A 27339-nucleotide genomic window follows, 5' to 3' on the forward strand; every position below is an offset into this window, starting at 1 on the left:
GTAATGTAATGATCGTATCAGTCTTGAGGTGAACTTTAGCTCCTGGTTTGTTGATTTGTCCATGCTTTTGTGAAGATTAGCCTGGAAACTGTACAATTAGTAACAGCCCCAAATCGTTTCCGATATTGGATCCTCTCTTGATTGACAGGATCTAAAAAGGATTCTGACAAAGTGCCTAAGGGCACAAGAGCGCCGATTAATTCGTCTACTGTTCGAGAAAAGTGCATAAAACTTCCATGTATTCTGTCGGGTTCAAATCCACGTTCATCCAAATAGTCAGAAGGACAACGCCACCTCCAGCATATAAGATGGTAAAGAACCTTCCCCGTTCACCTCATATTCACAATTGAATAACAAAAGTTGAATGACAACGTTTCGGCAACAATGTCTACATGGACATTGTTGAATAATAACGTTTCGTCAACAATGTCTATATATTATTGAGCTCAAGTTCCGTTATAGCATAAAATTCAGGAAATAACAATTAAATCATTTCATTTTTACTTATTATTGTTGGAAAACTATATAAAGGATTGTATCTGGTAGCAGAAATTATTACTGTTGATAGACACTTCCTGTTCTTGGAAGTAAATATCTACAATAGGGTGGAATATGGAGTCGAATAGTAGATTGGCCATGACGATCAAAGGATTTTGATAGGATCTAATAGTAGTCGAACTTGAGTTTCAATATTTTGACATAACATGTGTACATTTGGATGGTGCAAGGTATGGATGGAGGGCTTTCCATTAGTATCATGGAATTTAATAGGTGTTTATTGATGTCGACAGGGATTTTCAGTGTTTACAGACAGTCTGTCTACAATTGGTTGGAGCATGGGGTTGGAAGGAGGGCAGCCTTTACGGGCTTTTACGGTTCTTGGAAGTTTCTATACTTTGAGATACACTGTGCAATTGGATGGTGCGTGGGGTTGGAAGGAGGGTTGAACTTTATGGCCAATAATGGCCGCCAATAAGATGTTTCTGTATTTTGAAACAAACTGTGCACATTTGGATGGTGCATGGGGTTGGATGGAGGGTGGCTTTTAGGGGCTTTAACGGGTGTCGGAAGTTTCTATACTTTGAGACACACTGTGAAATTGGATGGTGCATGGGAATGGATGAGTGCTGACCTTTTAGAGTCATGGAACGTAATGCGAGTTGGTCTCTGTGAGCACGAAGATTCTATACTTTGATACAAATTTTAATAGTTGTATGGAGATAAAGGTGAATGGTCGAGTTAGTTAATCGCCATCCACCCATCAACTCCTAAGCAGTTCAATTATCTTAAAGGCTACCAATACAAACTCCTTGATATGAGTTGATCGCTGTTTACGGGGAGTCTTTACATAAGACACTGTATATAGTTGGATAGGCCATCAGAGAAAATGGTGAGTTCTAGCCTTGACGGTCACAGAATTTTTTAGGAGTTGATCATTGACGACAGGCAGTTTCTGTATTTTAAGGAAACAGTGTACAGATGGTTGCATACCTATGACAAATGCTCCATCACAACGCAATTTCTACAGCAGGACGGCACATGAAAGTGGATAGTGGGTTGCATTTTGCGGTAAATGGACACTGATAACAGTTTCCATGACCATGAAAGCCAACTCACCGTCCACTTCCATCTACGATCCTGCGGTAAGCCATGGATATGGAGTAAACATCATGGGACTGCAACAAACAGTACAGAGTTTCTTTCGAAATAAGACATTTCTTGTCGACAACGATCAATTGGATGGTGCATGGGGTTGGCAGGTGGGTTGGCCTTTATGGCCATATATGGCTGTCGATAGGATGTTTTTGCATTTTGAGACAACCTGTGCACATTTGGATGGTGCATGGGGTTGGATGGAGGGCCGTACTTTGGGATGATAGTCTTTAAGAGGTGTTTATTGCTGTCGACAGGGAGTTTCAATATTTTGATATAAATCTGTCTACATTAGGATGGTGCATGGGGTTGGAAGGAGGGTGGCCTTTAGGGGCTTTAACGGGTGTCGGAAGTTTCTATACTTTGAGACACACTGTTCAAATGGATGGTGCATGGGGTTGGATGAGGGCTGACCTTTTAAAGGTATGGAACGTGATACGAGTTGGTCTCTGTGAGCACGAAATTTCACAAATTTTTATAGTTGCATGGAAAATAAGGTGGATGGTCGAGTTAACCACCATCCGCTTGTCAACTCTTAACCAGTTCAATTATCCTAAAGACTACCAATAAAAACTCCTTGATATGAGTTGATCGCTGTTGACAGGGAGTCTCTTTATATAAGAAACACTGTTTACAGTTGGATGGAGCATCACCGAGAAAATGGTGGGTTCTATCCCTGACGGTCACGGAATTTTTTAGGAGTTGATCTTTGACGACAGGCAGTTTCTATATTTTAAGAAAACCGTATACAGTTGATTGCAACCTATGACATTCTCCATTACCACGCAATTTCTATCGCAGGATGGCGCATGAAAGTGGATGATGGTTTGACTTTTGCGGTAAATGGACGCTGATAATCAAACATCACTGTTTAATAAACAGTGATTAAAGTTTCCATGACCATGAATGCCAACTCACCATCCACTTCCATGTAAGATCCTGCTGAAAGGCATGATTATCCTGCTGTAAGGCGTGGTATATAATGGAGAATATGACATATTCTCCATTACCACGCAATTTCTATCGCAGGATGGCACATGAAAGTGGATGATGGTTTGACTTTTGCGGTAAATGGACACTGATAATCAAACATCACTGTTTAACAAACAGTGATTATCAGTTTCCATTACCATGAATGCCAACTCACCATCCACTTCCATGTACGATCCTGCTGAAAGGCATGGATATCCTGCTGTAAGGCGTGGTAATGGAGAATATGACATATTCTCCATCACCACGCAATTTCTATCGCAGGATGGCACATGAAAGTGGATGATGGTTTGACTTTTGTGGTAAATGGACACTGAAAATAAAACATCACTGTTTAATAAACAGTGATTAACAGTTTCCATGACCATGAATGCCAACTCACCATCCACTTCCATGTACGAGCCTGCTGTAAGGCATGGATATGGAGTAAACATCATGGAACTGCAACAAACAGTACAGAGTTTCTTTCGAAATAAGACATTTCTTGTCGACAACGATCAATTGGATGGTGCATGGGGTTGGCAGGTGGGTTGGCCTTTATGGCCATATATGGCTGTCGACAGGATGTTTTTGCATTTTGAGACAACCTGTGCACATTTGGATGGTGCATGGGGTTGGATGGAGGGCCGTACTTTGGGATGATAGTCTTTAAGAGGTGTTTATTGCTGTCGACAGAGAGTTTCAATATTTTGATATAAATCTGTCTACATTAGGATGGTGCATGGGGTTGGAAGGAGGGTGGCCTTTAGGGGCTTTAACGGGTGTCGGAAGTTTCTATACTTTGAGACACACTGTTCAAATGGTTGGTGCATGGGGTTGGATGAGGGCTGACCTTTTAAAGGTATGGAACGTGATACGAGTTGGTCTCTGTGAGCACGAAATTTCACAAATTTTTATAGTTGCATGGAAAATAAGGTGGATGGTCGAGTTAACCACCATCCGCTTGTCAACTCTTAACCAGTTCAATTATCCTAAAGCCTACCAATAAAAACTCCTTGATATGGGTTGATCGCTGTTGACAGGGAGTCTCTTTATATAAGAAACACTGTTTACAGTTGGATGGAGCATCACCGAGAAAATGGTGGGTTCTATCCTTGACGGTCACGGAATTTTTTAGGAGTTGATCTTTGACGACAGGCAGTTTCTATATTTTAAGGAAACCGTATACAGTTGATTGCAACCTATGACATATTCTCCATTACCACGCAATTTCTATCGCAGGATGGCGCATGAAAGTGGATGATGGTTTGACTTTTGCGGTAAATGGACACTGATAATCAAACATCACTGTTTAATAAACAGTGATTAAAGTTTCCATGACCATGAATGCCAACTCACCATCCACTTCCATGTAAGATCCTGCTGAAAGGCATGATTATCCTGCTGTAAGGCGTGGTATATATTGGAGAATATGACATATTCTCCATTACCACGCAATTTCTATCGCAGGATGGCACATGAAAGTGGATGTTGGTTTGACTTTTGCGGTAAATGGACACTGATAATCAAACATCACTGTTTAACAAACAGTGATTATCAGTTTCCATTACCATGAATGCCAACTCACCATCCACTTCCATGTACGATCCTGCTGAAAGGCATGGATATCCTGCTGTAAGGCGTGGTAATGGAGAATATGACATATTCTCCATCACCACGCAATTTCTATCGCAGGATGGCACATGAAAGTGGATGATGGTTTGACTTTTGCGGTAAATGGACACTGAAAATAAAACATCACTGTTTATTAAACAGTGATTAACAGTTTCCATGACCATGAATGCCAACTCACCATCCACTTCCATGTACGAGCCTGCTGTAAGGCATGGATATGGAGTAAACATCATGGAACTGCAACAAACAGTACAGAGTTTCTTTCGAAATAAGACATTTCTTGTCGACAACGATCAATTGGATGGTGCATGGGGTTGGCAGGTGGGTTGGCCTTTATGGCCATATATGGTTGTCGACAGGATGTTTTTGCATTTTGAGACAACCTGTGCACATTTGGATGGTGCATGGGGTTGGATGGAGGGCCGTACTTTGGGATGATAGTCTTTAAGAGGTGTTTATTGCTGTCGACAGGGAGTTTCAATATTTTGATATAAATCTGTCTACATTAGGATGGTGCATGGGGTTGGAAGGAGGGTGGCCTTTAGGGGCTTTAACGGGGTCGGAAGTTTCTATACTTTGAGACACACTGTTCAAATGGATGGTGCATGGGGTTGGATGAGGGCTGACCTTTTAAAGGTATGGAACGTGATACGAGTTGATCTCTGTGAACACGAAATTTCTATAATTTTACACAAGTTTTTATAGTTGCATGGAGAATAAGGTGGATGGTCGAGTTAACCACCATCCGCCTATCAACTCCTAAGCAGTTCAATTATCCTAAAGACTACCAATACAAACTCCTTGATATAAGTTGATCGCTGTTGACAGGGAGTCTCTATATAAGACACACTATTTTCAGTTGGATAGAGCATGAGATTAGATGATGGGTTCTAGCCTTGACGGTCACAGAATTTTTTAGGAGTTGATCTTTGACGACAGGCAGTTGTTATATTTTAAGGAAACCGTGTACAGTTTGTTCCAACCTATGACATATTCTCCATCACCACGCAATTTCTATCGCAGGATAGCACATGAAAGTGGATGATGGGTTGACTTTTGCGGTAAATGGACACTGAAAATCAAACATCACTGTTTAATAAACAGTGATTTCCATGACAATGAATGCCAACTCCCCATCCACTTCCATGTACGATCCTGCTGTAAGGCATGGATATGGAGTACACATCATGGGACTGGAACAAACAGTACAGAGTTTCTTTCAAAATAAGACACTTCTTGTCAACAACGATCAATTGGATGGTGCATGGGGTTGGAAGGTGTGTTGGCCTTTATGGCCATTTATGGCTGTCGATAGGATGTTTCTGTATTTTGAGACAAACTGTGCACATTTGGATGGTGTGTGGAGATGGATGGAGAGCTGTCCTTCAGGATTGATGGAACGTAATAATTGTTTATTGCTGTCAGCAATGATTTCCGTATTTTAAGACAGTCTAGCTACAATTACAATTGGATGGTGCAATGGGTTTTAAGGGCCTTAGAACCTTTTGCAGTTTCGATTGGAAATGTCTATGCTTTGGGAAACACTGTGCAATTGAATGGTGCCTGGTGATGGACAGGGGCTGGTCTTTCAGGGTCACGGAATTTGATAGTTGATCAATGTCAAGAGGAAATTTCTATACTTTGAGATAATTTTTGTATAGTTATATAGTTCTATATAGTTACGTGATAGACGGCAGGCAGGTGGATTGTCGAGTCACTAATCATCCACCGCACCTAAGAATTTCAGTTTTTGTAAACGATACTAAACTCCTTGACAAGAGCTGATAACTGCTAACAGGGAGTATATATATAATAAGACAAACTGTTTATAGTTGGACCGCGTTTGGTGATGGATTGTAGGTACTAGCTTTTGATCCTGAGGGAACTTGTTAGGAGTTGATTGTTTATCACAAAAAAGGTTTTATTTTTGCAATAAATAGCATGTAGTGCTATATGGTGCCTCGGATTGCTGTTCCACCGCGTGGTAGTAGACCGAGTTTTAAGGAAACTTGGCCTACCAGTACACACACACGTGGCAACATACTAGTTCTACTCTTGTGAAAACACTGAAAGGAAAAAAAAATATCCTGTAATTATCTTGACTTAACAATGACATTCTTTAATGTATCTAGATTTAAAGTGAATGTGTCCTCAATTTCGAACGGAAATCGTCACAAGCGATATTAGAGCATGATATGGAGTCCGGTTTCCATTGCTCCACGAAAATAGAAGCCTGATTCAATCACGTTAATATGACTTAATCTGGACACAAGGCATAATCCGTCAGCAGAAAGCATGCACACAGACCAAATTGCAACCGTGGTCAATTTGTCATTCACAGTTGAGATAGAGGGCAGGAAGGCATAAATCTCTCATCCTTTGTTGGAATTTTCCCATCTTTTCTGCCATGTTCGTGTTAATTCATCCTATTCGCCTCTTCTCAACCCCAAATTGCTGTCTGTTGAGTGCCACGCTGCCCTGCCTTTCGGGCATGATCGAATACGCAATATCTCAGTGGGAATGCCTCTTCTTAAACAATACACTAAACAAGCACGGTTCCAGTAGAGCATGCATCGCGTCCGTAGGCAAGCACATACCCAGAAGAACAAACCTTTGTGCAGAATAAATGCTTTTTAATTGAATTTGTAGCACGAGTATACCACAAGAACACATTCATATAACATATTTAATGCACAACCTTTAATGCTCCATTTCAAGCTTGGCATACGAAAGCTTTTTTTTGTTTCAAATATTTAACGTGTTGAATAAAAAAGTCATTCTTTTAAGCACAAACCCAAGTAATTGACTCTTTTCAGATACCTCACACAGAGGTATCTGATGGACTAAGTCAAATGCTTTGCTAAAACTATGTCAAAATTGTTCAATACATCCAGCTCATGAGTAACTGTGTCAAAACAACTTACAAAGTTAAACGTGATTTTATCTTAATGAAACCATGTTGTGTATTCTTCCGAATGCCATCTTTATCTAAATATCCCTGGATTGCAATTTTAATTGTTGTCTCTAAGATTTTTGCTTCACTCATAGAACCGCTTTTATGTATTGGCGATATGTTAACACTTCTCCAATCCAAAGGATTCTCTCCTGAGTCCACAGATACCCTCATAATTAACATCGCTGGTTGAATTGACTCCATGGTGATCTTCCTCAAAATTATATGATTTATATAAAAATCAAAAGCGTATATATAACAAAACCTAATGACGTACGAAAGCTGGGTACGAGAAATCATTAGCAAAGAGAACTAACAGAGCAGATAAAAAGCTCTATTCGCTGGAAAATACAAAAGTGGAAGAGAGTGAACCCAAATAGGGATCTTATTTGATCGAACTGGAAAAGACAGAGAGCCCATCAGACGTGGCAAAAGAGTGTAATATACTTTGCAACGAGCTTTACAGTTGAAAGACTTCGAACCACGAAGGATCAGTGACAAGGAGTCAGACTCCTGCTGTCACTGATGTGCTACAACAATCTCGGAAAAAAAGTACACGAGAGAAACATTTAAAGCTGTCCGCGAAGATAAGACTCCAAGAGTGGACAGTATACATCCTGTTACACTGAACAAGGGCTGCATGTGAGTGCATCATCGCGTTGAAGATGTTAAGGAAATCATTAGACTCAAGGGATATATCCCTTTAGGATTGGATAAGATAACCTTGATAACCTCCTCCGTGAGTGGTTATTGTATAAATTGGTACGAATTGGGATTACAAGGAATATCCTTAACTGAATGAGGGATTTGTTGGGTGTTAGGAGACAGAGCGCAATTGTAAATGGGTATTCATCAGAGTTTGCTAGTGTAACTGAAGTCCTCCGGAGATTGCAGCAACATAATCTGGTATTGATCATATGGCTGGGCGCCGATTATAAAGTCCGAGAAATGGACTTTACAAGTTAGGTAATTTACCTAACCTGTAAAGATTCCTCGCGTCATCGAGTCCCGTCGATGACGCGAGGAATTTTTATGGGCCTTTTCACATGTGGCTGAGTTAGTCGGTCTAATGCGAGGGTAGCATGGTTTTTGCTCCCGGAATACGGATTTTTCGTCCAGCAAACAGAAAATCAACCACGGAAAATTGGCGTGCTTCACGTATATCGGAAAGCACCTAAAATGGAAATAAGACCTAATGTTTTGCAAATATCGGACCTAAGAATAATTACACATTGAGGGAACAGGGAGTTAAATTTAGTTTTTCGTGAAAAAGATTTTGGAGCTGCAATAAAATCCGAAATAAAGTTTACCATGAACACATACATTTAAAGAGACACAATCCTACAACCCATTCTTTGGACCGAAGCCCATCTGTGGACAGTAACTTGTATGAGTATAATTCAGAAACAATTTTGAGAATATGAAGGTGAACGACAGGAAGGCGGGTGGTGTCCTGTCTATGAACTGTGGGAACTCGGAAAGTGGGGGGGGACGTCATAGTCATATGGAGATAGGCTGCATTTGGAACAGTATGTTCTGGTCTGAAGATCGCACTTTTTAAAAGACATGCGGCTTATAGAAAGGGTTCGAAGAAAGGCAAACAGATTGTTGAAGGGCGCTAATCTATGTCTATATGAAAAATGGCTTAGAAAGCGCAGGCTGAAAAGTCTGATAACCAGAAACTTGGGAGGGGATGGGAAGCTCTTATTGAGGTATATATGGCCGTGATGGTTCTAATATACCTTATTTTATTGGTACCTGAAGGGAACATGTCAAATGAATGAGAAAGTTTTTATTTTCACTGGTAGGAGTGATGAGAACAAGAGAAAAAATGTAAAATCTTAGTGAATAAAAGACTGGATATATAACGAAGTTTACCTTTGAAGATTGTGCTGTAGAATGGTAAATAAATTACCTGCAAAGGTAGCTGAGGAGGAAAGTTTAGTTAAACTCAATTCGGAATTCGTTGAGTCATTTTGAAGATTTCCCAATAGATGCAGGAAAAGTGTGCATCACTTGGCCACACTAACACTAATACGAACAGTAAATAATTCAATGTTTCTGTGATTATATATATCTATAACGACAGAAACCTTGATTTCAAAAGGTAGTGAGATTAGTTAACTAAAAAAGGTAATTTAATATTGAAAGACTTTCGAGTAAAATGAGTAATGGAACTGCTGATTATTGCTCTAAATGGAACTCCATCCAATACAACTGTGATAGGCTAACTAGAATCATTTACTAATCTACGTATTTAACCGTACGAAAGGATGGTTGCAGGATAGAAGTGCCGAAAATTTTCACTCAGCCAGACAATAATTTATTATGGGAACGAACTGCCATCTGGTGTGGTGTAGATGGATAATTTGAATACATTGAAAGAAGAATTAGACATATTATTGGAAGATATGGGGTGGATAGTTTTTGTTACTATAATTAGGAATAACTAAGAGTGCTCCCGTTATTTCGTGGCAGTTTTCTTTCTGGGACCTTGTATATACTTGAATGAACATAGCCAATTTCAATTAGTAGCTGTCTATTATTTATTTACTCCAAGACGTGATTGCTGTCCCTTTGTGTTTTGCTGTTTTTATGATTATTTATAGTACACGTGAACAATGCCTTTGCTGCTCCACCTCACTAAAAAAATGTATGGCACGATCTAAGGAACTCCCATAGTCTTCGTCAATCATTTTCTACCTCGTCTGGCCATCTTTACCGCAGTAATTCATCCAGAGATTAATGAACGTTTTTCTAACGTATTGTTTTCTTACAGTTGTCTTAAGGGAAGAGAATGATACGCTTGTAGCAGTTTCTGGGTCACGTACAGCTCTGCTTTGTTGAAACGAAAAATAGTCTATGGTTCATCAATAAAAGTCAAAGGTTAGAGGCTGTGAAACTGACCTTAGATGACATAGAAGTAACCCTTGGCCTACTAATCCCAAAGTCGCTGAAAGAAGAGTTGAAAAACTCGAAATACTTTCCCTCCACCAAAAATGTAACGTATATGTTGCAAGAAGAGTTCATGAACACTTCTACTACAGACGTAATAAATAAAGGTAGAAAGACATTTCGCAATGAAATCTTCATCACAAAGCTGCCAAGGTTAAAAAGATTTAGAATAACAAAGGATTTTTCTGAGCTGTCCTGGGAGAATTGCAAACATTGCTGGATGTTTACAATACTGAAAATAAATCCATCTCATTAGAGGGTAATGAAACTATTTATAACTGAACGGATTCATTATCCTCTAGACCAGATTCGATGAAGACTATATTTTCCAAGTGTATTGGCCTCGGGTGAGAATTCCCACTTATATATCAAGAAAAACAGGATTTTCATCCCGACAACTATGTAAAGCGCTTATACAATATACACAATTTTCACTGCACTAACAACTGTTTCATTTCCTTAACTGCCTTCGCCCAAAAACGCATCCTGTTTAATTCCACTCGGGCGAAATGAACAAAGATATTTGAATTTGTGATGATGGAACTTGAGCTGCTGTTCATTTTCCTTCATAAATGCCATATCAGGTTCTGAGTGGCAATATATCTTCCGTTGTTCTTATGTATATTAGATAAAAGCTGTATATAAAGGTTTGTCAACAATTATATTCGATTTTGTAGTGATTTAGCTGCATTTAAATGAATCTGCCAACTATTGCTGATTGGATCCAACTTGTCCAAGACGTCCCAAGCAATCTCCGTTGCAAATTCATTTGGATAGGGCCCTCTGTTAATGACTGTTTCTTCTACATTTCCGGATCAGACCTCCCACTGTCGACACCAATTACCTTAGTGAGGCGAATCTTTCTTTGTTCCGAGGTTCGGAAGGTACACACTCGCACGAACATACAACTGAAACGAGTGTGTAAATACGCACACACAGAAACTGTTACCCAGCAATAAAAGCTTCATTCCTGTCCCAGATATAGCGTTAAAAAACGTAATCGAACGGCTCGAGAGAACAAAGGATTTCTCCTCCCCTCTGCAAGGAAGAAGTGAATGAGGAAGAGAAAGAGAGAAAGAGAAACATATTGACAAATGAGGTCAGGTAAACAGAGTCCTCTGGAACTTAAACCCTTTTGACAGATGGCGAGGAGCGAAAGAAATAAAAGAAGCGGAGAACGTCAAACGAGGAAGATTCGGAGTTTGCACACCACTCACATCTTCTCTTGCTCTGAGCTGAAGTGAAGATTTTCCGGAAAAAGATGTCTATCTGTAAACAACGCTGTATGACAATTTAAAAGTACGTATGACCATTACGAAGGCGATTTATTCTGGTAATTTCAGTCTCCCACCAAAGGCACCGTTATAGTTCTTCATCTTGACAGTAGGCGTCTCTAATAACCTCGATGTTTCCGATAATCCTTTATCGTGCGTTTGGTGGGTATTTTATCTAACTCTTTATGCGTATCTTAATTAGTCGCTCTCGTTTTTAATCTCTCATTTCACTTTCCTTTCCTCCTGTGTTCTGTTTTTCACACGGGGTGAATTAACAGTCTGTAATTATGTAGGTCATGTAAGAAAAGGATTTATCAGAAAAAAGAAAGGGAAAAAAAACTAGTTTAATTATAAGAAGTGGCTTTGAACTTTCTTTCCAACGCAGGTAACGTATTTTCTCTGAAATGCGCTTTGAGTGATCTGAAAATAAACGCGCCTGACGGTGTCAATGAGGTCCACAGGAAAACGAACGAAGAGACCGGTCTGCTTCTTTAACAGGCAATTTTGCAGTAATTGTAATATACGTTGTTCAGTGTCAATCCGTTTCCACAAGGGAAAAAATGCATGGCAGAACAGCGTGAAGATAACTTCGAAATAAACACTTTTCCCTTATGAATGAAGTGCGCTAGCGATAAATTTTCTGTACTGGCTGATTGCTTCATATTGACTGCTTGGCCTCAAATAGTGCAGAATAAAATATCCTTTTGTTGAGGACCTTCCGAATATCCCAGAAAACATCACTTCAAATTCAAGATAAAAACCGAGTAAAAGTATTTTTAAATGCAAAAGAATTAAAAATACAAACGCGTTACTATTTTTTTTTTTTCATTTAAAACTGAACGAATCCCTTCATCCAAATGGATGGACCACATAACAATATTAGACACATCCATGAGTGCTTTCTTCTTATGGACGAAGGCTGATATTCATTGCCATCAACTTCATTCCTGCCAATGAAACCGCTAACCCTGAAGGCAGTCTTCATTTCATGGTGAGGGGCCTCACCCCATGTCTTACAGATCCACGCACCAATATATTCAATGCTTTCCTCAGCTAAGGCACATTTCCTCTTATATTAACTAAATAAGACCCATCCCCTAAGTTCACATGTCAACAAGGGTTGAGCAGCTACGAACGGTAGCGACGGCCTCCCCCCTACTAAAACTATTTGTGAAACTTCTTTACAGTCCACACGCCCCACATTCTTTCCCATCCTCCACTACAAATTCGCTATGCAGCAAAGAATAGATCTGCAATCAACAGTCTTCTGTCTACAATAATCTGCTGTCATCTCCTTCAGAATAATTTTAATAAGAAGGGAGATAATATAAAGTTCATTACATCCTTTTTTTTATCAACGAGAGGGCTACACCTGCTATTTGACAATAAAAAGTTATCCATACCTATTCTCAGGAGGGTGGGAGTAAGGTTCACCCTCCAGTTATTGTGGAATTTCAACCTGCACAACATGTAAATCGGTTCTTAAACACACACTTCTACAAAAATAATACATAATGGCTTAGTATGGTCTAAGTCTCGGATACGCATAAAACCCAACAACGATATTCAAGAACCCTCAAGGAGGCGTGTTGTCGGGATTGCTGCTTACTGCAATGCTGCTGTTCCTCCATGGGAAGCCCAACTTCATAAACTATGCTGATGATATCAAGCTGTTGGCAACCATTTATGTTTTATGGAGACATAAGCTTAGTGAATTTTGTTAATCTTAAATAGAGTATCGACATTTCGAACAACTCCATGGTATCCGCATTTTACTAGTTGTGTGGAGCTGAGACTTTTAGGCTGCTATGCTTCTGTGCACTTGTCTTAAAGCACGAAGTTCTGCAATTGGCCTAGTGATCTCAGAGACCGGATCTAAATCTCACAGAACATGTTGGAACGAAGCTGGAACGCAGGATCAAGACGATGCCTGTAAGACCCACTTTGACTGCTACAAAAACGATTATACCGAAGGAGAAATTATGTTAAACTCCAATTTGGCTATTGTGATGTAAAGGCAGGTCTTTCTTGAAAGGTCATTTAATAAAGAAAAAGATGTATCCAGAGGTTATTGATTTAAAAATCCATTTTTTCAACGTTGCAATGTACAAACAATTTTAAAGGCTAATGTGTATATTTCAGGTGTATATTTACACGTACATACACACGCGTGCACACATACAAAGGACCTAGTTATCTTTCGTAAATCAGATTGAAACTGTACTCACAAATAAAATAACTGATTCAAATGGTATGTGCACATTGTGTTACTGTGCACCACTGAGTTTGATTTGGCCCGGATAACAAGCATGTCAGGGTGCTGTATTACTAGCCAATGCGACAGAAACACCCTTTGAGTGATTCATTGCGATTTAGAACGGTGGGCAGAAGGAAGGTGGTCATTTAGAAAGAGATAGCAAAGATTCTGATTGGCAGTATGTGATATTCTGATTGTGGAGAAGTTCCAAAAGACTGGAGATATAAACTGAACAGCTGTATATGGTCGTTCAAGGATCACGACACTAGTAGATGACCGATATAGCGTGTAGTGTATAGTGTTTATTGTCCAGCGGCACAGGGGAGGTTTCCCCTATAATATAAACCTCGAGGTGTGCTTTGTGACACAATACAAACTCTGTAAATGCCAGCGATAGTTTAGGTTTTAGTTTAAGCTTGCGTTGTATAGTGTTGGCTTATGTTGGTTGTTGTTCCTCCGGCAATTAGCCGCCAGGGCCACTAGTGGGACCCCGCGTTCCGTTCACCGTCTCGGGGATTAAGCTGTGTAGAGTAGGAGAGAGTTCTCTGACGGGGGCGAATCCTGGGCTGTGACTAAACGTGCCTGAACTGTGCCTTCTTTGTTGCCACGTACTGAATTGCCTTTGTGGTGCAAAAAAGGCTATGATTCTCGTACGTGTCTATGCATTACACGTGCTGTGAAGTGCTGTGAGTCTGTTTTGCGGACAGTAAACCAGAATTTACAACGGAAAACATTTCATTTCCATTTGAGACCAGCTAACTTGGTACTGGACGATAAACCCTAAGAAAAAAGTTCCTCTGTAAAGAGATTTAAATCCTATAACTTTCATTCGGTAGATCTGGATTGCTATCGACCAAGTCACGACAGTCCTTTGGTGTTGGAGTGAAACTGTTGAGAAATAATCCATGATGTTCAAATCTCGTCTCCGTCCGTGGCTAGGGAAAAAAAACTGTCCTATCAGAGCTGCCCGAGAACAAACGCATCTATCCATGTGTATTACGTCCATAGCTTTCTTGTGTTCTGCGGTCGGTTTGCCTGTTTTGCTATAGTGAACAAAAAACCTGAATTTCTGGAGGGTGGAACTTTGCTATCCACCCTGAGACCGACTAACTCATCCACTGACTGAAAAAAGATCGGAAAAGTTCCTAGCGCCATTAACAAGATAAGAAATCAGGCCTTTACCACCCAGTGTGGGGATTATAACCAACCCGCAGATTATAACCACAGTGCTATCCGCGCAACTCCCCTGACTGCAAAATAGACTCAGATGGTAGATGAAACCAGTTGATTAAGACTCCAAACTAGCCAGACTCGTTTTCCCTGGGCATATGTGGTGATTTGGCATGGTCTACATGCAGAAGCATTCATCACCGAGAGGATGAGGCAAAAGCGAGAGCGACTTAAACAGGATCTCCAACGACTTCTTGTTTTTAAAGTATTACAAGATCTGCCCACACATCCGTCTTAGAGACCTTCCATTATCACGCCAAAAAACATGTAATAACAATATCAGATCTTTCCACTTCTCCTCCTCTTGACTTATACTCAGAAGACCTTGACTCGCGATCCAGTCTCCAAAGAAAGAATACAGCTTTCTTTGCGATCAACTCCAGCTAAAAAAAAATTCCATTTAATGTAATTTTCTTTTAAATTTCTACGTAAATACCAATTCTCTTGCGCGCGATCTTTCAGCGAGCTTCCTTTAGAGGAAAAGAATGTCTGATTTTTTTTTGAATCCGTCCTACATGTTAAGATTGTCTGAAACAACCATTGGTTCCTTTTACGACTGTGACAAGTTCTGACGCGTCCTGATTTTCTTGAATTATAATTCGTTACGCTTTACTAGACACTTGTGTTAATAATCACGATCGCATTGTAGGTCTACGCTTCCAGACAGTTAACGTGATGTCATTTTTATAAATAATGTCCCCCTGCCCAAGCATTTATCAGGGTAAGATCACGAAATGACGCGGAATAATTAGTGAGTAACAGAAGGAAACCAGCACAGCAGTATAAACCAGTTAGTGTAACACGCAAAGATTAGTTTAATAATGCAAACAAGTCCATTTTCTGTTTCTTTTCTAAGTTAGTTTCTATGTTCTTTTTCCAAGTTTAAATTCTGAGTTTGTTTTTTAAGATTCCCTTTTTCTGTAAGTTTCCTGGAAAAAGAAAAAAAAAAAATGAACAGAAAGCAACGATTATTATCAGAGAGCCGAGAAAATTTAGTCCAATTTTAATGAAATTTGAGAAGACTCAATAAATTCCTCCAAATATAAAATTTCATGAAAATCCATCCGATGAAAGATAAGTTATTATACGCTACTGACGGACTGATAAATAAATAATAATTGGCAGTTTTTTTTAATGGCACGATTTTAATGAATTGGACTGCTCGACAAATTTTTCAAAAAAAGCGGAATATAAAATTTTACGAAAATCAATCTAAAAGGAGTGGAGTTAATACATGTGGACGGATAGACGGATACAGAGAACATAACAGACGCATTACGTATATATATATGCTCACGCGCCTGATGAAAATTACAGAAAGTACAGAACATGATAAAAAATATTAGAAAAATAAAAAAAAAACATTTAATAAAGAACAGAATACAAAAAATATGGAAACGAATAGAAAAACATATATTATTAAAATATGCAAAAAAGACAAAACATAGAATATATATATATTTATATATTTACATGTTTTTGTTTTTATTTTTCTAACTTTGTTTCCTATGTTTATTTTCTAAATTTGATTTCTAAGTTTATTTTCTTTTTCTCTGTTTATTTCCCAGGAAACTCAAGAATAGCAATTCGGAAAGCAGCGTGGATATTGCCAAAATAGTAAACAGAAGGCGAAACTGAGTAATGAATATCGGTGGAATATTTACTGAGAGATTTAGCGGGCAACGTAATGGAATGCATCAAATGGAAGTCTACCAATCGCGTTAAACCCACTCGGACTTTTCAATGAGAAAGTCACACACTTCCAGGGAGTTCAACAAGCGAGTAATGAGTTTGCTAACTGTCAAGGGAATGTATTGCCGCAGAGGGCTGTGGTTTGTAGGTTAAAAGTTCACTGGCCACACACAAGAGATTCAAGGACGATGAAAGGAAGCCTTCGGGTTAAAAACATTTCGATGAAATCAAATGTTCTTGGCCGGATGACCTTATTCGTTTCAGGTCGTTCAGATCCGAAATGATTAACAGCCGGCATTCCCTTAAATTAGATTTGTATTCCACGAAGAAGCGTAGCGCGCCTGGAGGCTCCATCGGTGGAAGAATACACAAGTTCGCAATTCTGGCACTAATTTTTCATTCGGATTACAGACTCGAAGCCTTCGATGTACGGGTTCGAATGGGGACTGAGATGAAGACACAACTTTTCATATATGCGGTATTTACTTATCCCCTTCCCACCCAGCGAGTAAGAGCAGCTCAAGTGTCAGAAAGAATACCTCCACCCCCATCTGTGCGCATTTGGAAGAGTCCGGCATTGCATGCATCTCATTCTTGCCAATTGCTTTTCCGTGTAACCTGAGAAGTTGTCCTGCATCAGCCCACACGAACAGTTCGTTTCAGACTTGTTTGATAAGTGATGCATATCAATGAAGGTCAGGGGTTATCTCGTTTCTATGCTTACCGTTAAACCGTTGAGCGAGCAGCTTTGTCGAGAAGGTCGCCCAGTTATCAGCACTTATCTGGCAAGTCTAAAAAATGATTTTTCCAATGTGACAGGTAGAATATAAAGGATTGTTTCTTCACGCCTTTTTACAACTGCTCAAGCTCTTCAACAGATGCCAGCTGTTCCTTAAATTACACAAAGCTCCCTGAGGGACAACGCTTTTGAAATCGAAAGAAAAATTGAAAATTCCATAACATATTACCACCCAGTCATTATTAACCGCATTTTCAAATGCGTAAAGCCCATCACCATGTCCGTCCGTCCGTCCACTCGTAGTAAGTCAAATACCAGGTGACAGATCTACATGAAATTTTATACTTGGGTCTTTTAGAAAAATCTGTCGAAGCACCCCAATATTAATTAAAATCGGGACAATAGAATATCGTTTATTATTATTTTTTTTTCTTAATATTTCGAGTTCTCTCTCTACATAAATGGAAGTATGTTTCAGATATTTGAAAATTACTCAGTAAGGAAATTCCAGATGGGCACCAAATTTTCAGCGCATGTTTCTTTGACCTAAAACTTGCGCAGAGGTCTTAGGTCTAATTCCCATTTCATACTCTCTCTTACCTGTCCCCTGGCTGCAGGAACATAGCGATTAATAGCTACCCTGATTCTGTTCAACATTTCAGGACTTATTTAGAATATTCTTCTTCCTGACCATTCTGTTAAATACCATGTCAATACGCTTACCCATATCTCTGGTGACCTCCTTGTGTTAAGTAATTGCATTAAATTAGTATATATTTAAATAAATTTATAATACTAAAAATATTTTTAAATAAATGTCATAACAATTATAATTATATAACGATAATAATTATAAGAAAAATTATTATGCAATAATAATCTTTAAAGTAATAAAAATTAAATAATTATATTTTCAGAATAATTAACGTGATTCAGTAGAGAACTATTTCTCAGAGAAATTAACTTCAATCATCGATTGGTTTCGAGTCTTCAGAGACCAATACTCCAATGTTTGTTTAAGAATCTCTTTAGGAAAATAATTTCTTGTTGTCTCTTACAGGGAGTCAATGCCATCGATGACCTAGAAAACACCCAATTTGACCTCGATAATAATATTTAAGAAAGTCCAGCTTTTATTTTTATTTTAAATCACTCGGATATTCAAATGACAACTGGTATGCAGCTATTGAGAAACATTATAACAACCCAATTAAAAGGGAAGGGTGTTGTACGAGTCCAGTGATGATTTTGTATTCCTGCAGTCTAAAGACTAAACACCGTAGGATTTATGTCAGTTGGTTACATTGGGCTGCATCCAAGTATATGAAACTGCGATCGAAATTTATGGAATGTTGACCCTTGACATTCTTCAAATTAAATCGAATAATTATGCACCAGAAAACAGTGTATTGTGAATACAGTACACCAGTACAACCTTCTTCAGATTTCTTTCACAAAAATATGAAATATGATAGACTAGAGAGAGAGAGAGAATAGGGAAAAACACTTACCCATCTCTTCTTGTTTTCTTCAGTGATATTCGTAGCAAAATTCCATCGGGCCCTCTGCAGATTATAGTGGTGTCTTGAAGCCGCCTTATCGTGGTAGTAGAGAAATCGAGCAGCAGCTACTTCGTCAGTGTTATTACCGGCAACATACTTCAAGTCAGAGTTCACCCGAGTCTTAACCTCCGGAGGTTTGTATCCTTCAGCCAGTCCCTGTATAGTTAACTTGGTCACCGGTTCCACAGTAGCTGCTGTGACTCCAAAACCTTCCTTGGTTACAGTGGAAATGTCGGAGGAATATAATAGTTCGGGAGTTGTTTCTGACGTCGTTGGAGGTTGGGTTTCTCTAGAGGTCTCGTAATCCTCATCAAGGTCCACTATTTCTGGTAGTTCTTGGTCTGGGAATGTTGACAGACTTTCGAATTGTTCATCATCAGTAGTGAGGGAGATGGAAGGTAGGGAGACTTTTTTCGGTATAAACGCGACGGTTTCTTCGGTAACATCATCTTGAGTTTTACCAATAGTACTTGTTGGTGGCAATTTCTCAGACACTGGATATTTGGATGTTTCGTCGACAGATACTCTTTGCTGCAGGGTAGTACGTGAAGATACCTGCGTAGCGAGTGTTTCTAACAAATGGTGTGTTGTTGTGAGTTTATTTCCATCTGCTCTTGTGGCTGGTCTGTATAGGTTTTCAACGTGTTGAGCCTGACCAACTGGCACTTTTAAAGGTGGACTGAAGTCGAGATCAGAAATTGTTTGAGTGCTATCTGTCGTCCTACCAGGGGGCATAAGTTCTACTTGTGACGATACCTGAAAATCACTCCTGGTGGGTTCCGAATAATCGTAAGTTCCGTACTCTTCCAATCCGGTTGAATCTCTAATGACATCATTCTCAATGGCGGTAACTGTATCTAATTCCTCGCCCTTTCCATCAAACGGAACATGGGTGGTGGTGGTGGTGGTGGTAGTGAGATCGTATTCTTCCCTCTCAGTATTGGTAGACAGCTCAGAAATGATGGGTGTTGATGGAGTCATAATACGAGTCCTTGAAGTTGATTCACTACTCGGTAAAATGGATTCCGGTGTCCAATCCTGTTTGCTGGTTGTTTCTTCTGGCACGGTTACCAATGCTTCTTCTTCTTCTGAAATCTTTTCTTCATATTCTGACTTACTAAAGGAATAAAGCTGATCAGGGGCCGAATTTCTCCTTTCTGAATCGGTGATCTCTCTATAATCTTCTGTAGTTTTAACTGTAGCATTCGTTTTGTCCCTTGAACCCACTTCAAATTTAGTTGTACCAGCTGGAGCATTTTCTTGTGGAGTGAACTTATCACCTTGAAGAATACTATCTTTAGGAGAAGTTGCTTTATGATCTTGTTCGCTGGCAGTCAATCCTTTATTTGATTCTGGTGATGTATTATCGAAACCTTTTTCTGCTACTGGCATTTGTTTTCCCTCCTCTTCCTCCGTGGCATCCAGCAAACTAACCGATTTATTAAAGTCTGAGAGATTTCCTTCATTTTCTCTTTCCCCTGCGAATCTTTCTGTTACATCATATCTCGTGTGAACTTCACTTTCGGTTGCTTTTGTGCTTCCCTTTATGACCTCACCGCTCTCTGGTTTTAAAGTTGACGTCGTGCTCTTTGGAGGGACAGAATACTGGATATTTGGTACGATTTCGGGTTTAAATACGATTTTTGGACCAGCCGTCTGATGATTATCTTCCGAAATTTGTACTCTGGGTTTATGTACTGCTGGTTTGGCAAAAACCGAATCTGGATTTATTGGGTATTTGTAGTTCTTAGCGGATAGCTTTGCACCGGGGTCATCTTTAGCTGTGTTCGCTTGAATAATGTCGCCATCTAGAGATCTATCAGTAATTACCTTTGAACTATCATTTACTTTTAAAGGTAATTTACGGATATTTATTGTCCTGTTTACTCCAAGGGCAATATCCGGTGGAAAATCAATGGCAAAAATATCTGGTGATTCAGACTCCGTGAGATCACCAGTATCGTCTGAGAATGTTTCTAATAATGTTGCAGCTTCTTCATCGGTGTCTTCTAAGTCCATCGCTGGAGGGGCATCAGACAGGATAATAATTTCCGATTTGGAAGGTGAGACGTCATGTGATGTAACTGAAGAAACGATAACAGGCATCTGTAAGCTGTGAATGGTAGATTTTCCAGGATGTTCTTCTATCGACCCAGTGTAGTTATTCTGTTCATCTCCGAAGATTAATTCAGCATCGGTAAGGGGATTAAAACTTTCTCCACGATTTGGACGTACTTGGCGAATTTCTGCAAACTTTGGCCCTGAAGGTGTGTCTTTGTCGGTTACTTCCGGTAGAAGTTCGGCATCAAAGAGGACCGCATCCAAATCATCGGTGGAATCTAAAGACGACGAAACTTCACTCAGCATTTCTCTAGCTGGTGTTGTTGATTCTCTCTGAAGCCCCTTGACTTTTATACCTTCGCTACTGCTGTTAGTGTCGAGAGTTCTCCGTGCGCCATCAGAAATTATTAATGGTGCAGTGGATGATATCACCGGGGACGTCTCTCCTTCCACTAAGAGGTGTTGATCTATTCGAAGAGGGTCCATTGATTTCTGAACTGCATCCGCTTTTGAGATTTCAGCTTCCGTTTGGTGGAAAAACTGAGCAGAGTCTTCCGTAGCTGGAGTTGTTGCATAAGAAGGGTCCTCAACAAGCGAAGTCAATTCACTTATTTCTGTACTTGTGGTGGTGGCAATTTCGTATTCAGTAAATTTAACTGTTGTTTCATTTTCGACAGCAGCTGGCATTGGTGTTGTGCTGGCTTTCAGAATATCAGCTATAGTGGAGATGGTAACTCTATTGAGTTCGCCATCGTCAGAATTTTCCAAACCAGAAGTAGACGTATATTGATGAGTGCCCTCCAGCGGTCGATCATTGTCTTTCTTGGCCTCAACTGTCTCACGTGTCGAGTTAATATCGACATTATCAAATGCCTCAAAATCCCCATTTATTGGTCTGTGGTCAGAAGTTTTATTCGCTGTACTCTGAAATCCTTGAACTTCACCAGTAGTGACAATTGGACTATCTTCTCTGCCACCCGGCAGTCCATGTGAAATGGTATTAAGAGGAAGATTGTTTACGCCTGCTGGTACATCACCTTGTGCACGAGGAGCATTTACTTTGAATTTCGGTGGTAAAATGGGAATGACTACGGCATATCCAGTAGTGGGAGAAACTGGCACACCTTCTAGAGTGGACGAAGTACTTGTTCGCACACTCGAAGATGTTGATGCAGTAACCTCCCCTAGAATTATTCCATGATCCTTTGCGCCTGGGAACTTCGCTATATTCAATGCCTTGAAGCCCGAGCGAGAAATTCGGAAAATGGGAAAATGTAAATGTTCGTCAGACGCCGAACTTTCAGTAGTTACATCTTTTGGAGTAACTTGCATGGTAGCGTGATTGTCTTCTGTTGGACTGAAATGAGGAGAAAAGTCCAGAATCTTTTCTGTAGTTACTCTCAAAGGAGTACTCTTAACTATTTCTTTTTCTAGCAGATTGGTTGTAGTATCAATTTCGGGTTCCATGATAACCTTACTTTCATTTGTGCTAAATTCAATAGGACCAATTGTAGGATGAGTCTGCGAAACTGTGTTGTCCACATCAGTCTTCTCCTCAAGTAATACTCCTGGCTTAGCATTATCAGTTGCATCTGAAGACACGGATGAATAGAGATCCTCCGTTACTATTTGATCGTCGATTGAATGAGTTATTGAAACGTTTGGTAAGGCACTGTCAGTATAGTGGCTTTGTTGGGTCACTAATATTTTTGGCGTGGTACTGTCAGAATTATCACTTGCATTTTCAGCATTGGTTCCCGAGTTTTCCACGTTCACTGACTGAGTTACAGATATTTCTGGCGAAGTGCTGTCACTTGTGTTATGAACTGTATTTATCACGTTCACTGATTGAGTTACTGATTCCTTTGGTGTGGTACTGTCACGACTATGGCTTCCACTATGTGATGTGCTTTGCACGTTCTCCATTTCTACTGATTGAGTTACTGATAATTCTGATACACTTTCCATGAATTGGGTCACTGCTACTTGTGGTGAGGCACTGTCACTACTGACACTTGTGTCATTAGCCACGCTTTCCAAGTTTTCATCTTTTATTGGTTGGGTCACTGATACGTTTGGCGTGGTAGTGTCACCATCATGGTTTGCATCATGAGATTTATTTTCCAAAGTTTCATTAATCATCGATAAATTCTCTGGAGTTGGTGAAGAAAAATTAATATCAAAACTTGTATTATGAACTTCATTTTCTGAGTTCAGTTTGAGACTTGTTCGATCCCAATTGATGTAGAAGGTAGGTTTAGCATCAGTGGTGATACCATCTTTAAGCTCAACCGACATTGGGCCTTCGTTCTTCTTTAAGTCATCTCTAGGCGATTCAGTTTGCGTATCAGTGTTTGTAGTGGATGTCCCGTGTTGCGGATCGATGGTGTAGCTGATTTTCTTTCCAGAAATGATCTTTGCATCTTTTGAAGTGGGACGAATACTTTTATCCGATGTTTGTTCGCTATTTGGGAGTTGGAAATCATCCCCCTTTAATGAAAGCTTTATAAAAATCGGCGAATCCTCACTTTTCCCACTTAGAGCTTCCGATATATATTCAATATCTTTTGGTACACTCAAAGTTACCTTTCCATTCTCTAATCTAATAGTAAAACGAGGTTTCTCACTCGTAACCGGCACAGTTTCGGTTTCAGGAGATTGTTCCAATGATCCCTCTGTAGAGTGTAATGACGTCTGTCCTTTAATTAATTCTGCCTTTGAAGTTAAGTTTTCGTTTTCTGATATAATGGTTGTCCATCCATCAGAATGATTACTGGGAGTTACTTCTTTAATTAGGCCATTATCAGAATTATTTTCAACCGCAGATTTCCCCGTTTCACTTTCATTGGTGTCTTGTAGCGACTTGCTGGTATCATCGATGCTGGAAGGAGTAGTGTTTGACTTTACTGTAAAACTTTCAAATCTGTTGCTAGACTGTGTGTCGTTTGTTGCATTTGGAAAGGTGGTAAAGTGAAGCTTCCCATTTTCCATGGGTTCCGGGATGCTGGAATTTTGATCGGGTGCGATGCTGACAATCCTTGGAATGGTCTCCAACTGTGGATTGCTATCGAGAGTTGATATATCTCGTTTGCGACTTTCCTGTTTATCGGAATTTACATTTTCGGAATTTGTGGAGTTGATCAAGTTAACTGGCGATGTAATGGTTGATAACTCTACTTGTGATGTTGTATTCCTTGTTAGTGAATTAAGACCTTCGCTTTGCTTTTCGTCAGTATCATCAATAGGTTTTAAAGTAGAAAGAGATGCACTGTTTTGTAATGTGGTAGGAAACACTGACTTTTCAGTGGCCATTCCTTGCAAGGTACTTCCCAACGTTGACTTTTCTCTCGGAGCAAAAGTAAAATTGACGGAATTCATCCAGAAATTTGGTCTCGTTTTCAAAACTGATTTATTCTTGGCCACGATTTCAACTGTTGAAATTGCTGAAGAAGACGTTGAAAAGAGTTCACTCGCAGAAGACGAGTTATTAATGGTCGGGATGGTGGAAGAGAAAACACCTCCATCGAGGTCACTAGGAGATGATCTCAGTAGAATACCTGGAGAATTGCTGTCGGAGCTGACCTTGACGCTGTAGGAAATGGACATGTTTAATTTAGAAAGTTCAGAGAGGAGGTCCACGGAGGGCGTTGTCGCTTTCTTCACATCTGTGGTTAATTTAATAAGCTTTAAAGCTTTTTGTAAAGAATTAGGGGTGCTCCGTCCGCCAGAAGCAGAAATAGTAACATCCGGGGCACTGTCTTGAGTAGCCAAGTCCCCGATGAAACCTGTGGAATGGGCGGAGGTGCCTGTCGAGTAATTTGAATTACTCTTGTCAGTGTCATTGAGTGTTTCAATTTTCATGGAGGGCGCTGTAAAGGATACGATACTTACTTTTTCGGCGTTCTGTGTGGGTACACTCCTATTTGATTTGAATTCTTCTTGACTGATACCAGAAAGACTGTTGTTGGGGATCGTGGTCTGATTTCCCTCTGTGGTTCCAGCAACCATGTTGTCACTTCTGGCGATATCCTGGTTTCCTGAAGATGGCGATTTGTTTCCTACTGCAGGAACGTAACTGTGTAACATAGAAGACCCAGACGATGCACTGAGTTCGAGTCCTTGTTTGGGAGCTAATCCGGAACTGTGTTCACGCCCCTGTGATACCCTCTTGGAAGAGTTCTGTCCAACAGACACGGAGTGGGACATCGACACGGAGACCACCATCATGATGTGTGGTGTCTTCTGATCGGGCTCCTTAACCATCTGTGACACTTTCACCACTCCAAATTGCTGCACCTTGGAAGACAGGGGTAACTGGTCGGAGGCGGGGACGACAACAACAGAAGGTATTAGTCGAGGATCCGGCAGTTTAGGAGTCGACTCGTCACCCTCCCGCGTTGCATCTTTCGCTGCCCACGATTCCGTCGGTGTTTTAACGTGCGCCGCATTCTTCATCGCACCCTCCTCCGGACCCACTACGAATACCCGAGAATTCTCGGCACCGCGTCGGAATCTCCTCTCTGCCGTGAACGGGGCCGCAGATGCCGCCGCTAGGATGGCGGCCACACACAGGCTGAGAAGCATAGCAGCGTCTGTGGCTGCGACTCGGCAGCGCGCCATCCTTCGCTGTCCAAAAACGGGATGAGGGACCACTCGCCTAAGTTGCGCCGTTATCTTTTCTTCCTCGAGTTTTGCCGCCGGCACACGCACAGACGAACGTCACAGACCGATCCGGTTGTACTGGTATGCACAGAAAGAGAGAGAGAGAGAAGGAGCGATGTCCTCACAATCACGTGGTTTTACTCTCCCTCTGGCTTCCCCACGTTTCTTGGTCAATGTAGAAACGGCCTTGTCCCCAGAACTAGTCCAGCAGGCCCGTGCTCACAAGGTCCGCGCACTCTACCTCTTCCCTGCTCCACTTTGTGTTTTCCCCATAACAGCTGACTCCGCTTTTCCTGCAGGTGTTGTTTTTGGTTTAATTGGCTGCACCTTCGGCTCTTTCTTCTGCATTTTTACCGATAGCACGTTCGTTATGGACAATAACTTCATCAGTATCACGTGATATTTACAACTTCCTTTTCCCAATAAGCCTACCTTCGTGCCTTTGCCAGCAGAAAACGGAAACAGAGAGATTTTTTCCCAAGTTCCATCTTTCTTAGGTGCATCGAAAAATTTAATTAAGAACCGTTTCGAAAAGAAGAAAAGCGAAAGCGTTCTAGGAGTTATAAAAGACGTTTCTTCATATTTCGTACAAAGATTATTTTCATCACCAAACAGAAAAAATTGGAAACTTGCGATGGCAGACGTTCCTTCTTCGCTTTGGCTGCACATCGAAGCTGAAAATGTAAAATTCTCGAGCACGTGTGTATGCTTTAATGTTTTCAGCGATGAACGCGTAATCCGCCTTCTTCCCATTTTATTTTTACGAACTGAAACCAGTTTGGCTGAGTTCGAAGTCAACGAACCGTTAACCTGATTACTGCGTTACATATTTCGGTATCCTACAGAGTAGGTGTTGATGCGAAAATCTTTCAAGCCTACGCCTTAAGCGTCTTGCAAGATCTCTCTGCAGTGAATCTTTTCGAGAATTGATTTCCATTTTGCCGTTGAATCTTCTCGACTGCCCTCATTGCCACCCCCTTCAGCCCACAGATAGGAAATTTGTGTTCGCATTGTAGTAAAATAATAAAACGAGCCGAAGTACAGATATGACGTAACAATGGTAATGCCTGTAAGCATCTGTCGTTTGGAACGTCACAGTTCAACGATTGATATGCAGACGAATTTATATGGACCATCTCTGTTCCTATTGGCATGCCAGGACTGTGTTCATCCGCGATATTGAGTGACCATTACAAATTCTTGTTCTCATTTTTCGACAGAAAAATTGAATATTTCGATGTCAGATTCATCACCAACAGACTTCCAATGTCAAGTTCCTCTAACTTTCTTTTGCCATCTGTTGATCGCCCGCATTTTGTTTTCAAACTCGATTATTACATCCGTGTCAGCAGCCACGACGAGTTTATTTCAAGGCAAACAACTGCAGCGCAATTCAAGGCAATGTTTGTTGGACAAGCCCTCATTAGCATGCGTGAGAATTCCCCGTAAGTCTAATTCCTTCGGATAATCGGTGGGTGGCTCTCGTTTTATGCCCCACAAAACGCGACCTCATGCCGGCGGGCGGCTTCCTTCTGCCGCATTCGTTCTCGCCTCCGAAAAACTCCGAACAGCCTTATTAAGAGATAACCCGTTCAGCAGTCGTTTAACGACGACACTGTTTAAGGGGCAGCACACATAAATTTAAGCGTATTGAAAACTCGTGCATCCCTCCTTGCCCCCTTTTAATCACCGGACGC

General features: G+C 40.5%; 1 protein-coding gene across 1 annotated transcript in view; it reads right to left on the reverse strand.

Moving 5' to 3' along the window:
• Positions 1–27339, reverse strand: part of LOC150089821 (uncharacterized) — a 256206-nt gene that overhangs the window by 20547 nt on the left and 208320 nt on the right. Inside the window, exon 15 of the mRNA XM_090390108.1 lies at positions 18869–25701. Coding sequence (XP_090246234.1) covers positions 18869–25701 — 6833 coding nt within the window. The remainder of the gene's footprint in view (positions 1–18868; positions 25702–27339) is intronic.

The sequence above is a fragment of the Mastigoproctus giganteus genome, chromosome 2 (assembly GCF_048544385.1).
Source record: "Mastigoproctus giganteus isolate SK-2022 chromosome 2, ASM4854438v1, whole genome shotgun sequence".
NCBI classification, from domain to species: Eukaryota; Metazoa; Arthropoda; class Arachnida; order Uropygi; family Thelyphonidae; genus Mastigoproctus; species Mastigoproctus giganteus.